At 33.3% G+C, this 13,319-nt stretch overlaps 1 protein-coding gene across 2 annotated transcripts in view; it reads right to left on the reverse strand.

The window, feature by feature from the left end:
- The window catches only part of FAM126A (family with sequence similarity 126, member A), a 96,270-nt gene that overhangs the window by 11,561 nt on the left and 71,390 nt on the right, over positions 1-13,319 (reverse strand). For both annotated transcript variants that reach the window (XM_010839040.1, XM_010839041.1), the window contains exons 8-10: positions 13,032-13,148; positions 9,962-10,049; positions 9,317-9,476 (exon numbers count right to left, since the gene is read on the reverse strand). In XM_010839040.1, coding sequence (XP_010837342.1) covers positions 9,317-9,476; positions 9,962-10,049; positions 13,032-13,148 — 365 coding nt within the window. The remainder of the gene's footprint in view (positions 1-9,316; positions 9,477-9,961; positions 10,050-13,031; positions 13,149-13,319) is intronic.

Genomic DNA, 13,319 nt, shown 5'->3' on the forward strand with positions numbered 1-13,319 from the left:
TTATTCACTCATTCATGCATTCAACAATTTACTGAGCCCCTATTATGTACCAGACACTGTTTTAGACTCTGGGGATACAGTGGCCAACCAGACAAAGACACTGCCCTCACAAACGGGAATTAAGCAAACAAGAGAATTTTAGATAGTGGAAAATACAATGAAGACATGAATAATGGAAAAGAGTAAGCAGGGTAGTAAAGAAGAAAGTCTACTTTAGATGGACAGTCTGGGAAGAACTTTTTGAGGAAGGGATGTTTGAGCTGAGATCCGAATGATGAAAAAGCACTGACTACACAATAATCTTGGTGCTGGCAGTAAAAAACCTGTCTCCCAACACAGGAGACGTAATAGATGCAGGTTCGATCCCTGGATCAGGAAGATCCCCTGAAGGAGGGCATGGCAACCCACTCCAGTATTCAATTTGCCTGGAGAATTCCATGGACAGAGGAGCCTGGCGGGCTATAGTCCATAAGGTGGCAAAGAGTCAGACAAAACTGAAGAGACTTAGCAGGCACACAACAGTCTGGAGGAAGACAGTTTAAGCTGACTCTTCTCAAAATCATCAAAGCTCAGCTCAAACGTCCCCAGTTGCTACTATAAAGCCCCCAAGGTAGAAATGTCTTAGTGGGTTGAAAGGTTAGAAGGAAAGGTGAGAGTGGTCTTCAAGTGAGGTCACAGTGGGAGGTAAGGTGTCACTAGAGCCACCTATGCCATAATGTTAGAGCTTAGACTTTGTTCTGACTGCAATAGATAGTTATTGACAAGTATAGAGATAAATTACTTGGGTACTCTATTAGCATTCTTTATTAAAGAAGTCACATTTTACACAAAATATTGAGCACAAAGTGTGTCCTGGTTTAGAAAAAACAGCAATGTAAAAATCCACAGATTTGCAAGGCAGATTAGAGGAAAGGAGAGCACTGACATAGAACCACAGAATAAGGTGCTGGCAGTTAAGAAGGTGCTGCACTCTGAGCACGGACATGAATGAAGACTGAGATTTAGTAATCTTAGTCCTGAAGCCAGAAGAATTTCCAGATAAGAGAGCAGCCTGGGTTACACAGAAAAACACAGTCTGGACCACAACAATTTATTTATGGACACACTGGTTAGGAAATATTATCCACTTTCTTAAGTAAAGAATAGTCAAGTCTTTAACTTGTTTTTATAATTCTCCTTATCGAGGTAGATTCAATCACTCTCAGTAACTTTTTCTGTCATCTTTATTAAGTCTCAAGTATTAAAACAAAAAAACTCTGTGAGAAATGCAATACTGCTGCTGGATCAGGTGAGTCCTTCATGATTAAAGTTCCTCATAACCAGACAGGCCAAAAACAGATAAGGAATATCTACTACGAAACTACCTATAAAATCTTATTTCTTTCTCCATGTACTGCTTCTGCTGCTGCTGCTAAGTTGCTTCAGTTGTGTCCGACTCTGTGCAACCCCATAGACAGCAGCCCACCAGGCTCCCGTCCCTGGGATTCGCCAGGCAAGAATACTGGAGTGGGTTGCCATTTCCTTCTCCAACACGTGAAAGTGAAAAGTCAAAGTAAAGTCGCTCGGTCGTGTCCGACTCTTAGCGACCTCATGGACTGCAGCCTACCAGGCTCCTCCGTCCATGGGATTTTCCAGGCAAGAGTACTGGAGTGTGCACCAAATGCTACTTAAAAGGTGGGGGGAAGAGGTAGAGCTCAATAATAAATAACAAAATAAAAAATAAGTTCCTTAACTACAACAAGAATTATATAAGGCCTCCTTAGTAAAAAATGTAGAACATAATCGTTTACAAACAACCGTTTCTGTCTCATAAGACCAATAATTTTAAATACCCTGCTTCTCTGTATAGAAAATTATTTTACTTTATTTTATCTAGAAATAAATTAAGATTTTTTTGTTTTCTTCTAAAGTTGGCCAGGATTCTAAGACTACTATCTTTCTCTTTAAGTCTAATTTCACATATGTCAATTGTTTTTCAGTTCTCTGGTTAATATGTCCTTTTTCCTTGTGTCACCTAATATTGCCCAATATGTTATTTTGTCTTTCATGAATAGAAGGTCAATATCAAAAATGTCAGTTAAAATTCATGCAATGCTAAGTCTGGTCAGAAGGAAATGCTTATTTTTGGTCCAAATGTTTTACCATCTACATCAGGAAAGCAAAGTTTGCTCCTCAAATAGCATTTTAGAATCTAAAAATAATAGAGTTTCTCAAAATGATTTCTTTTCTAAATTTCTTTAATAAGTATAAACAACTTTTAAAATAAAAACATAAGTATTATAAATATCTAACTGCAAATGCAGAATTCCAATAGCCAATTCATTAAAGTTTGCTACTTTTGAATTTAAAATTACCATTTCTGCATTTTTCAAAATGCTTTTATAATTATCACCAACTTTGTTTTTCCCCAAATGATTTACACATAAAATCATAAAATCTGATTCACAAAATAAATGTTTCATTCCAAGATTTATAGCATTTACCTTCTGCACTATCTAGAAAGACCAGCTTAAATGTTTTAAATAATTTTTAATGATATTTAACTAAAGTATATCTTTTATAATTATTCAGATTTGTTCATTAGAAAGTTATTACTCTATTTTTATTAATATATAATAGAAATTTATTAACATTTTAAAAATCAATAACCAGGTTTTAAAAATAAATGGTTTTAAATAAACTATTTTCCAACATGAACTGCATCTTTTCTATTATTCCATTTCTTTTCTCATCTAATAAGTTAGTACTAAACCTCTGAGCAAATTGAAATGAATTACATTTTTTTGGTCATTTAAAAAAACATAATCATAGTTTATCTTTGAATTCTGGCATAATTTAAACTCATTTAAATACCTTAATATCCTTTAAATAGAAACTTAATGCTGGAAATGTAACAACATGAAACTTCACTTTCTTTAGATCCAATCTATGTGAACTGTATTGTGCTTCATTTTTCACATAAACATTCCATGTGTGTGTGTGAAGTCGCTCAGTCGTGTCTGACTCTTTGCGACCCCGTGGACTGTAGCCCACCAGACTCCTCTGTCCATGGGATTCTCCAGGCAAGAATACTGGAGTGGGTTGCCATTTCCTTCTCCAGGGGATCTTCCCAACCCAGAGATCGAACCCAGGTATCCCTCATTGCAGGCAGACGATTTATCCTCTGAGCCACCAGGGAAGCCATATAATAAACATTCCATATAATTAACTAAATACTCTAAAATTCTCAGGGTACTGATTTGATATCACTAAGAAGGCTTAAAAATAGACATCGTTCTTTCAGGTTTTTTTGATGTGGACCATTTTTAAAGTCTTTATTGAATTTGTTTCAATATTGCTTCTGTTTTATGTTTTGAAGGATTTCTTTTGGCCACAAGGCATTTGCAATCTTAGCTCCCTGAACAGGGCTTGAACCTGCACCCCCTGCATTGGAAGGTGAAGTCTTACCTACTGGACCACCAGGGAAGTCCCTCAATTCTTTTTTACTATCTAAAGCTTTGTACTCTTGGATCTCCTAAGTCAAAATAATGAAATTCAATATTATAAAAATAAATCACTTAACATGTGCCAGGACCAAAAGTAGGACAAAATTGAAAGAATCTAGACTATAAATATCACTTTTACTGTTATACTTACTTGTTGCAAACAGCTCTAATTGTACATAAATGAGAATGTAAGTTCAATATATTCTATTTACATGTGAATTTGGAATGCAGACAGCAGGTATTGAAACAACATTCTAAAAAATCCTTACTGTAATGTGATATATTTCTGTAATGGTGATATAAATGTCAGATAATATGAGTTAGAGTACTAAACTTCAGGGTTATAGAAATTTAAAAAATATCATTAAACTGATTGTTACTATTATATCAGATATGTATCACATATTGTATCATATATGTATCACATATTTTTTGTCTGATATACTCAAACTCAACATGTTTGTCTCAAATTGAGGAAAGTCAATGAAAGAGTTAATCAATCACAGGATCATTTGAATAGCAAGCTTGCTAATAAAAGCTTATCAAGAATACTATTGTGCAGTTAATAAAATAAAGCAAATAGTTTTTAATTAATAAACAATCAGGCTTTATGTAGTGTTTTAAAACATACCAAAATGCTTTTCACTGACTTGTCTCATTTATATCACAAATGTACTAGTGGAAAATGGTAGGAAGTAATAAAAAATTAGGATTTCACTAGATAAGACTTCAGCTGATAACAAGCTGGCAAAAATTATAAGTACTCATTATTTGCAACTATAACTTAGTTAGGGGACTTCTATGAATGGGTATTTCAATACCATTTTAAAAGAAAGGAGGAAAGTTGATTGCATTGTTCCAAGTATAGATAATTTTAAAAAATGGAAGAGTGAGTCATAATGGTGGTGGTGGGGAAACAGACAAAAAAAAAAAAAGAAATTAAATTTGCTCTGGAAGAGGAGAAGGAATGGAAAAGTACAAGGAAATAAATAAGTATAAATTGTAGAGAATTATTCAGGGATTTAAGAAATAGGACTCATAGCTGAAATGGTAGACAATGAAAACAGCTTTAGAAGCAACATTTAAGAATAACTATAGACAAGAAGCATTATTATAAAGAAATACCTTCAGCTTTTCTTTTAGCTCTGTTTTTTAAAAGTAATAAGCATTTAAGAAAATAAAATTGCATTTTTATTATTAATTAAAAAAATTAATTCACAGTTTTACCTTTATTACTGGAATTTTCATTTGATTCTTGTTATGGTCATAATCTACTCACATTCTTCTCTTACCTTACTTAATGCTTTTAAAAATCTTTTTTCTGTTATTATCATTCTCTAATTGCATTTTACTTTCAAATTATGACTTCTAAATAGCCCTCAATCTGTAAGTGGCTTGAAAATATAGGTTTAAAAATTACACACTAAGTAAAACACAGTATGTTTGAAAGAATGAATAATATATATAAATAAAGCTATTAATTATGAAACTATGACCCTTGAACGTCAAAAGCAGCAATTCTACATTATAATTTTAGTTTCCAAACATATGTATTGACATGGAATTATAAATTCATTAAAACTTTCTCAAAAATTTATACACAGAATTTCAAAAGTCTGAAAACACAGCATTAAGTTATGCCTCATCAGTACAATATCAAAGAAACTAAATGAAAAGTGGGGAAAATCAGGCAAAGATGCCAATGGTCAAACATGGTCTCTCCAAAATAATACATCAGCAGAAACTAACTTTTCTTTAAAAATCATTCTCTTTAATCACTGTCTCATCAAAATTAGAGTGACAGGGCCTTGCAACATCTCTCTTGCTTGGAGTGTTGATTGTTGGGAGGATAAAGAATGTTGATAAAGGGTAGTGGTCAGAGGGTATATAGGAACCTGTACTTTCTACTCAATTTTGTTGTGAACCTAAAACTGCTCTTGAAAAAATAAAATCTATTAATAATAATAATAATTTAAAAATTGAAATTGCCAAAATATAACTCTAGAAATTTGGGTTGTTATTTAACAATAATAAGGTCATGGCAAGAGATATATGTTCTGAAATGTGTGGAAATGCTAAAGCTAAAGCAATTTTTTGTTTTCCAAAAGAATGCTTTCCATTAATATATATATAAATTATAGATAAATTCTTAACTTTGGGAAGCTTCAGAGAATACTGAAATACATTCAAAAAGAGTACAGAAAAAAACTTTTGAATGCAAATGATTAAAAATGTTCAAACTTAATGTCATACTAAAATATGAATTGGTTTTAGCTGTAAAGATACTTTTTATTTGTTGTTACAAACAAGAAAAAGAAAATATGTGATTAAGTGCTCCAATTTAATGTATTTGTTTGCATGAGCAATTTTTGGTGACTCAGCTATGCAAACAAACAAATACATTTATATGGCTTAATTACCTATATTTTTTAATGAAATAGGGAGATGTAAAAAAAAAGAAAATTCTGACTGACCACTTCGGAAACCTTATTTACTCCTGCCCCTTTTCTCCCCAGCTAGGATGGAAAATGGAGAAAAAAGAAGAGAGGCAATAAAGAAAGACATAAATATGGAAGCAACCTAAACATCCATCAACAAATGAATAAATAATGAAAATGTGATAGGTTATTTATTCATCAAAAAGAAGGAACTCCTGTCATTTGCAACAATATGGATAGACCTTAAGGGAATTATGCTAAGAAATAAGTCAGAGAGAGAAAGACAAATACCATGTGAGCTTCCTAATATGTGAAATATAAAAAACAAACAAAAACTCTGAACTAGATACAGAGAACAGAGGTGGGAAATGGTAGTGGGTGAAATGGGTGAAAATGATCAACAGATACAAACTTCAAGTTATAAAAACATAAGTCATGGGATGTAATGTACAGCATAGTGATTATTCGTTAAAAATAATACTGTATGGTGTATTTTAAAAGTTGCTTAGAGAGTAGATCCTACAAGTTCTCATTATGATAGGGCAAAAGGTAATTATGTGTGGAAATGCATATTAACTAGATTTACTTTACTGATCAGTTCACAATGTATTCATATATTGATGCCTGTCTGTATACCTGAATCTATGTTACATGTCAATTATATCTCATTTTTAAAATAAGAAGAAAAAGGGAAGAGATCCAAGAAAAGAAAAAAGAAAAAGAACAACTGCTTTCTTCTTTCCCAGCATTGGCAATAACAAGGGAAGAAGCAAGGAGAAAAAAAAATATTCCTTAACATTCATGTTTCATGTCCCTTCTCCTACCCCAACCCTCATCATCACTGAGTTAAAGTTGCATATTCCATGTTCCTACCATGTGATACAGTTCAGGGTCTGAGAAGAAATCCTTCCTTCTGGGAGGGTTGGTGTTGGAAGGGAATGATACAGATATAGGTGGAACACAAAACACATTTAGCGTTCTAGAAACAAACTCTGAATGTGTTTTCACATAGTCATAAACTAACCTTACAGTCTACACTGCTATGCTTTAGAACCATTATGAGACAGAAAGTCTTTTGTGGATCACCCTGGAATCCACAGGCCCTTTTACATTGTTTCTGTAAAAATTAATGTATAAATAAAATTCATTATAATTTATATATAACTCATATGTGAATATAATAAACATAATCTATATAAACACATTTAATTTAAAAATCCATTTACAAATTGAGAATTATCTACATATTTAATAACTATAGTAAAGATACCTATCTTCCCAACAAGAAGCCAGTATCAGCTAGAGCCAGAACAATGATGAGGTGTTCAGATAGGAATCAGGACCATGGTGATAGAAAACAGAAAGGCTTTCAACTCAGCAAAACAATGAAAAATACTGCTCTAGGAAGGAAAGCCAAGACTGCTCTAAAAAGGGAGAATGTAATCTACCTGTGGAGATAAACAAGGACCTTGGCCTAGGAATATTTTAGAGTCCACTGGATAAACAGAATTCACACTGAAGATGAATGGTCAACAAGACTAAGCTATATTGTTTCTGCTACATGCATCTGACTTGCTTTTCATAGTGCATTCTCTTCTAAATCCTCATCCTTGACTTTTTTGTTATCATAAATAGGAGTTGCCCAAGTGCTAGAGTTGTGAAGGTTGAATAAATGTAGTAAGAAAGGCTGGAGCCTATGAGGCTGGAGCCTTAAGACACTGTGCCAACCCTTCAAGTGGTAGCCAAAATAAAATCTGGAAGATATGTAAGAATCTAGTGCATACAATATATTCAAGTAGTCTTTTCTTGTTTTGGTAATTTACTGCTATCCAATATTTCTGAAAAAATGGTTTCTATTTTATTGCTGGGTATACATCTTATTTCGTTAAATGCATTTATGGACACATATGCAAATCTTCTCTTTCACATGTACATATATACAAATACAATTAAGCATTAAAACTTCAATATTTCACATTTTTAACTACAAGACCTATATTTTTCCCCCCTAGTTCCCAATATGTCCACCTAAATAGAAAGAAGCAACAGTGGAAAAGGAATTAAAATTCATCCTTGTATTTCCTGTAGTGGTAGTTTTTGAGCAATTATGGCCACAATGGATCCATACGATCTGGTTCATCGCCTCTGTGCCTATTTTCACCTATTAGTGCCCAAACAAAAAACTGACCTCTAGGGTAACATGGTGATATCTAATTAAATGACTTTCTATTTGTAATCTAGTCAAACTGTAGCATAAATTTCACTGAAGAAACTGATGTATGTTTAGACCCTATATTTTAAACAGCAGCAGAATTTGCCTTGATAATGGCAAACATATTTCCACTTTTTTGTGCCTTCCTAAAGGACCTTCAGGAATTTATCACACTACTTTAAAAAAAGAAAAGATTGAAAATGATCATTGGTTAAGTTGGAGAATTCCATCATCTTTTTTTTTTTTTTTTGGACATACAGCCTTCTAGATTCCCTGCGTAGAACAATGGTGACTGCTATCAACTTTCTATTTCATAGTGAATCATGGCACTTTTGCATTTTCTCTATAGATATCATAGAGACAACTGGAACTATCAAATATACTAAAGGAGCTACCATTTTCATTGCAGTTTGTAGGAAGAAGAAAACAGAGAGTGGATTTTGTTTTACACCAATACATATGCTTGCTTGGGGCAAAGAAGCAGCTTTTTGTTTCCCATTCTGTGGTTAACTTCTAGGTAGGAGGAGGGTTATAAAAAGAACAAGAAATCAAATAAAAAATAAGGTATGAGAGAAAGTAGAGTGATGGAAAGCACTGAGAAGGTCATGGTAAATAGAATTAACTTCCAGTAGAATTTTTAAAGAATAAAATGAAGCAGTCAAGAACGAATACTAAAACAAATAATCTTGCAAGAAAATTAACTTCCAGAATATAGAAATATCTAGAGTTGGATCAATACCATAGGATTCTTTACTAAGACTTTCAGAAGAAAATGTTTAAGTCCCTATATTATAATTGTTCTATTCTAGTATAGAAGTATACCTGCTAAAGAGTTCAAAAATCAAGAACATTAAGGAATATTTGCAAGCAGTTGTGAATAGAAACCCAAAATATATTAATAATTGAAACATGTATTTCCTACCATCCTATTGTGTTGAAATAAAATTTAAAGCCAAGTCAACATTTAAATAAATTTTCATCCATACATGTAACATAAGGGGCTCTATTTTCTTATTGACTGCCATTCACGGATAGTAAATGAAAAGTTAAAGGTCAACAGCTCTTTCTTCCATGCCACCATAATATTATTTACTAAATTTAGAAGTTACAGCACCTTAAGTACAGAGAAGAAGAGGATAGTACTAACAATCCTCTAATCTGAAGAGTGTTTTATTTCTTACCATGTCTTTTCCACCTGTGACCTCTTATTGACATGCTGGTTACTGCATTTCTTGATATTCTAGAGGAAGTTGGTGTGATCTCAACTTGAATACACCTTGTACCCTCCTTACTAGATCTCATGGCACCGTGAGGCAACGAAGCTTGTATTGCATTGGCAACCTAAGAAGGAAAAATATAGTTTAAGACTGTCATTGAATAGATGTATTATTATACTCAGATAAAACAAGATGCTAAATTTTACTAGGTTTTTAAAAAGAATAACTCCTCCAAGATATATCATGATACATAAATCCTCTAAATTAAGGAGTAAGAACAAAATTCACAGTTAAAAATGTATGTGATGAAATTTAAAATTCCAAAATATTACATTATATTTCCTAATGCTAATTAATAAATGCAGCTCTAGCATGTTAAAGAAAGCATTCTTACATATATGAAAAGAACTATCAGGCTAATAAGTTAGCTTAACGAAAATTTCAAATTATATATACCTTTTTCAAGTATAAAAGTTCTCTATTACAACAGAAGCATGAATCATTGAGTATTAATAATGTATTAATGCACTACAAATGGCTTCTTAATTTATAGTTTTAAGCTGAGAAATTTTAAATTATGAAATTTACATAAGTAAGTGAGGCACCTACCAGCAATGGCTCTGGATATAATTCTAGCTGGGCTCTGTATATAATATCATCCAATGCTTTTTGAGCTAGATCCCATTCTCCATTGTAACTATAAAATTAAGTAAAGTATAATTATTTTAAATTAATTCTATATGAATTAAGATATAATGAGAAACTTTATCTTTAATGAGGAAAATAATTGATCATATTAGTACACTTCTTAGCATTCTACCCTCATTAAAAATATTTGTTTAATCTTTGAATTCCTTTCAATTATATCTGAAAGTCTATTAACAGAAAATTTTATAGATGTACATTTCTTCTCTAAAGAACATGTCTATTTATAGAACATGTACCCAAAAAGCTAGGCATTTCAAAGCATTTCATGCTTTCAAAGCAAGTCAGAGCATAATAAACTATATACCTTGGAATAATGTTCAGAACACTTTATGGTCAAATTACTCTGTAACTCCCACAGTTTTTAATGAAAATCTACAACTACTGTGGCTTGCAGAATCCTAAGTAGTTACTTCTTTGCATTCACATAGTCAGTTAAAAGTGTATATGATATATGCTACATGTATCACAGAGATACTAGGGGGAAAAGTGTGTGCGGATTAATTTTCAGATATGGTGAAACCATTTCTAAAAATTGGCTCAATGATGGAATGGACAGGGAAATAATGGCTTCCTCATATGATAACAAAATAAGAGTGTGAATTACATCAAGAGTACAAGTGAGGCCTAAAAAATGGAAGGAGCATTGCTCTCACCCTAAACACAAGATACAGCCAAGTAATCTAAAAAATCATAACTTCTCATGAATGCAACAAGGAGCTATGGTCACAGGGCAACCAAGTAGCCCAACACTCAACAGCAGTCAAGTGCCCCTGAGGAGAGTCAGGCCACAAATGCAGGTGGGTAAGAGAAATCCAGCTAAACTTTTCAACAAATTCCTAAAAGCCAGGTGTGGGCCAGACAAGAATACAGAAACTCTGGAAGTAGACACAAGAGGATTCATACCCACTCATTAGCTCTTCTCCAAAAATCACATTTAGGCACTCATAAGAAAAGCTAAGCACAAAGCAGGGAACCAGAGAACGCTGCTCTTGGCAGTGTAGGCCTGAAGGAAAAGAATGGCCACCACAGTCGAAAAGGCACTAAGGGCCAGCCAGACCCTTTCAGTAGAACAAAAGTTTAAAGCCTTTAGGGAAGACCAGCAAACCATTTCACCCCAAGGGCAGAGGCAAAGACCAACTCTGGCTGTGAAGGGGAGAAAAAGAAAAAAACTCTACCTGCAGGGGAGAGTCAGGACCACTGAGGATCTCCTACCCTGATAAGCAAGGACTTAAGGCCTGCTTAGAAATGAGACTAGACCAAAACACCAGAAAATACCACTTCCTCCTCCCCACCGAACAGGCTAGTACATATTTAGAAACATGCAACAGCACTCTGCTGCTAAAGGAGAGGCAAGAACATGGAGAGAGACCCTCTCTGAGGTACAGACATACCGGGAAAGCTGAAAGGATAGAGCAAGAATATTAAGGAGAAACTCTCCAGCTGTAAGTACCAGGTAACATAAAAGGAATCTGAAGTAGATGGTACGATATAGGTAACCATGCTGCTGCTGCTGCTGCTAAGCAACAATGAAATCCAGTCCCAGCTCATTCCTGTCTATAATAACTCTACTAATATACTAGAAAAGAGGCATATCCATTTCTAGGCATAAATAAGATTTACCTCAGTCTCTACTGTTCTACTCGTGAACAAAATGATGGTCAAATAGTACAAAGCACACAAAAAGCCAAAAGCAAAACAACCCACTGTCAAGAGACAAAGAACAACAGAACCGAATTCAAATGCTACAGTTACTGGGGGAAATGAAATAACTAAGATTAATATATTAAAGTCTCTAGTGGAAAAGAGGGGCAACATGCATGAATAGATGGATAGTTTAGCAGAGAGAGGAACTATAAGAAAAAGCCAAATGAAAAGGCTAGAAATAAAGAATGCGCTCAGTGGGCTTATTAGTAGATTTAACACAGTCAAGGAAAGAATCAAGGAACATGAAGACATATCAACAGAAATTACTCAATCAGAAACACAGCCAAAAAGAGAAAAAGTAAAATAGATCAGAACATCCAAGAGCTTTGGAACAATATTACCGGTCTAACACAAGTCAACAAAATTTTTCCTCAAGGGCCAGATAATAAATGTTTTAGGTTCGTGGGGTCAGCTCTGTCACTGTAACACAAAAGCAGCCACAGACAATACATAAACGAATGTCACTGCATTTCAATAAAACTTTTTTCTTTAAAGGGAGCAGATCAGATTTGGTCCAAAGATCATAAATTCTTCCTTCAGTTACGAAGCTCATAACCAGGACTTCCCTGACAGTCCAGTGGTTAAGACTCCATGCTTCCCCAACACAGGGGACGTGAGTTAGATTCCTGGTCAGGGCACTAAGGTTCCACAAGCTGTGTCGTGTGGCCAAACGGAAAAAAAAAAAAGGAAGAAGTTTATAATCTACTGGGGAAAATTAGGGTATCAAGTGAATATAACATATATAGTAAGAGAATTATAAAGTAAAAGATCAGGTTCAAGGAATTAACACCTAAAGCAACAAACAAGATATCGTTGATTTTAAAAATTAGCAGCATATTCATAATAAACTTTGTGATAAAAAAGACTTTAAGATGTCAATAATTAAAATTTTCTGGAAATGGAAAAAAGATATTCATTAGGGAAAATAATTAAAATTTCTGGAAATGGAAAAAAGATATTCATTAGGGGAAAATGCTATTTGGAAATTACAGCAAAAAAAAAAGTAATGACGAAAGAAATTGTGAGTGTATTTAGGTATCAATAATTTTCATTCTGTCCTTTAATTAAAGACAACAAAGTGTTTAGTTGGTTACAAATTCTTTAGAATATTAAAAGATTTATTTTAAATAATAAAACTTATTAGGATATTGATTCATATTTTCACAAAAATATGCTGATTATTGAGATTATAATACAGTAACAATAAAATAAGACTATAGTTTTCCAAAGAGATTAAAGGTTAACTTTGTATATGAAATAAACTTACAAGGCAAAATAAATTCCTGTTAACATTTGCACCATGAATCCTGAAGAAACAGGTACCCTGCTACTTATACCTTTGTATTTTCTTACATGTTGCCGAGGATATCCACAAACACAGATTCTAGAAAGACCAAAATAAATATATTTGCAAAATTAGTAAAAATATAGATAATATATTTTTTAACATCTGTAAGTTAACAATGTACAAGGTATGCTCTCATTACAAACCAAATAGCAATGAAACAAGGAATCTTTCAAAACAGAACATTTGTCTAGAACATTTTCCTGAGGA

Source organism: Bison bison, unplaced genomic scaffold, assembly GCF_000754665.1.
Source record: "Bison bison bison isolate TAMUID 2011002044 unplaced genomic scaffold, Bison_UMD1.0 scf7180017864109, whole genome shotgun sequence".
NCBI lineage: Eukaryota > Metazoa > Chordata > Mammalia > Artiodactyla > Bovidae > Bison > Bison bison.